Below are 2,257 nucleotides of genomic sequence, written 5' to 3' on the forward strand. Positions count from 1 at the left end.
TACTGAGATACACACCGACAACTGGATTGACAGGACTTGATGATGATGAAGATGATGATGAAGATGAAAAAAGGTGGCTGAACAAAACGGCCAGTTCGCCGATTTTTGACTTTTCGCTTAGACAAGGTCTAGAGCCACGCTAGTTGTACCATTGGAGTCCTCTGGTCAAGATAAGGTCCTCTATAAAGTCTGGTAAGCATAGGAGCTCGTTTTCCCAGTATAGCAAGGCTGCAAAAGTCGTGGCAGCCATTTTGTTTGGGGGTGAATCCTACTTAGTAACGCTACCGCGTTACTAAGTACTATTAGTAACGCTACCGCGTTACTAATAGTACAGGGACTTTGGGCCAATTTTTGAGTAACTTTAAAAAATCGTAAAAAATTTAAATTTGATTGGAATCAGCTCAAACTTTCTACGCAACATAAAAACATGTACATGTATCAGAAAAAATTATAAAAATAAAGAATTCTCAAATTTTCATTTTTGGCGAAATTTGGCCAAACACCCTGTACTACAGTACAGGGACTTTCGTTGAATTTTGAAGCAATGCTATTAGGTACACTTATTATTAGGATTTAAATGGTATTAAATCCAGTTGCATGTGCATATACATACATTATGCACATAAATGTATTGCATGCGTGTACATGTGCATGTAAAATTAAATTAATCATTATTGTAAAACTCATTCTTACCGCTGACCACGCCTTCTTTTCGCACCTAGAGCACGTCCAATGCAATGGGACACTCTCACAATCCTCCACACCATAACACGCTATATAACGAGTAACCATGGTAACAAAATGACACGCCCACTTACATTTGTGAACGGTGATCATGCAGTGCTGACAAGTGAGTAGTTGAGAACCATCTTCATCTTCATCTTCATCGACAGGTTGTGCCGGGAGGGAGGGAGGAGGGAGAGAGAATGGTAGCTTAAGTGATGATCTTTGTACATGTACCTTTAGAGGGAGGGAGGGAGCGAGGGAGAGGGAGAGGGAGGGTGGAGGGAGGGAGAGAGAGAGGGAGAGAGAGAGAGAGAGAGAGAGGGGGGGGAGGGAGAGAGAGAGGGGAAGGGAGAGAGAGAGAGTGCAGTATGTGATAGAGCAATAAAGATAATTAAAGACAAAAAGGTACATTTTGTACACTGTACATGTATCATATGGAATATATACAAACCAAGGAATAAGAAAGAGGAAAAGGGAATCAAAAAGTATATACAACACAGCAAGTATACAATAAATACACAAATAAAGTACATGTACATGTACATGTATACAAAAAGTATATTAAGTGCATATGCATGTATTTACATAAGCCCTGTTTAATCTATAAACCAGTTTGGATCAAAGCGGTTCAGAAACAAGCTCAATTGTGTCCAACTTAACTGTGGCTATAAATCAGTTTACAATGCTACTGTGTGCTACTGCATACATAATACAGCTGCTTCAGTACTTTAAACTGGTTCAATTATCTCAAACCATCATGTCCACATGTAAACTGGTTTATTATAAACTGGTTTCAAACCGCCTTGAGGGCATAGCGTAAATGGAGCTATAGATACATGTACATGTATCAAAGCACTCATTACTTTGAAGGTTACTCATTCATTACTCATTATTTTGTTCAAATAAAGGCTGGGCTTGAATAAACGCCTGGGACTAAGAATTTCCTCCAAGCATAGAAGGATATGCATATTTTACTCAATATAAGTCCTAACACTTTTAGAGTGTCCCAAATGGCCTAACTTATTAAGCTGAGTGCATTGAATCTGGAGTTCCGGGTTCGAATCCAAGTTTTACTTTTTCTTTTTTTATTTTACACAATTTTTTTTGTCCTGGAAAGAAATAAACGCCCGGGCTTTTATTTGAACATTTACGGTACATGTACATGTATCAAAGCACTCATTACTTTGAAGCTTTGTCCTGATCTAATCTTGGACTCCTTGATGCACTGAACTGTAGAGTATAGTTGTGAGACATTGTACGTATTGAATGGGCTCGGTACATCAAATAAAGAACAGATGCAGCATTTTGATTGGCCACGAGAGAGTAACTGATTGAAAGCTCTTTCAATCAGGAAGTCATGTGGCTGGCTCTGCCAGAGTCCTTCGAAATTGTCCGTCCAATCAGATTGCTTCTTTTCTGCCGGTTTTCTTTTCTTTGTTGGCGTCGCTATTTCTAGGATTTTCTTATGTTTTGTGCCAGCAACTGAAAGTACAGACCTGGAACAATAAAATAGATAATAGATAATGCTTTA

At 38.8% G+C, this 2,257-nt stretch overlaps 1 protein-coding gene across 1 annotated transcript in view; it reads right to left on the reverse strand.

The window, feature by feature from the left end:
* LOC109584318 (lysine-specific demethylase 4A-like) overlaps positions 1-2,257 on the reverse strand; it is a 10,498-nt gene that overhangs the window by 4,020 nt on the left and 4,221 nt on the right. Inside the window, exon 4 of the mRNA XM_020000012.1 lies at positions 1,910-2,222. Within this exon, the coding sequence (XP_019855571.1) occupies positions 1,910-2,222 (313 nt within the window). The remainder of the gene's footprint in view (positions 1-1,909; positions 2,223-2,257) is intronic.

Source organism: Amphimedon queenslandica, unplaced genomic scaffold (assembly GCF_000090795.2).
Source record: "Amphimedon queenslandica unplaced genomic scaffold, v1.1 AMPQUscaffold_13220, whole genome shotgun sequence".
Taxonomy (NCBI): Eukaryota; Metazoa; Porifera; class Demospongiae; order Haplosclerida; family Niphatidae; genus Amphimedon; species Amphimedon queenslandica.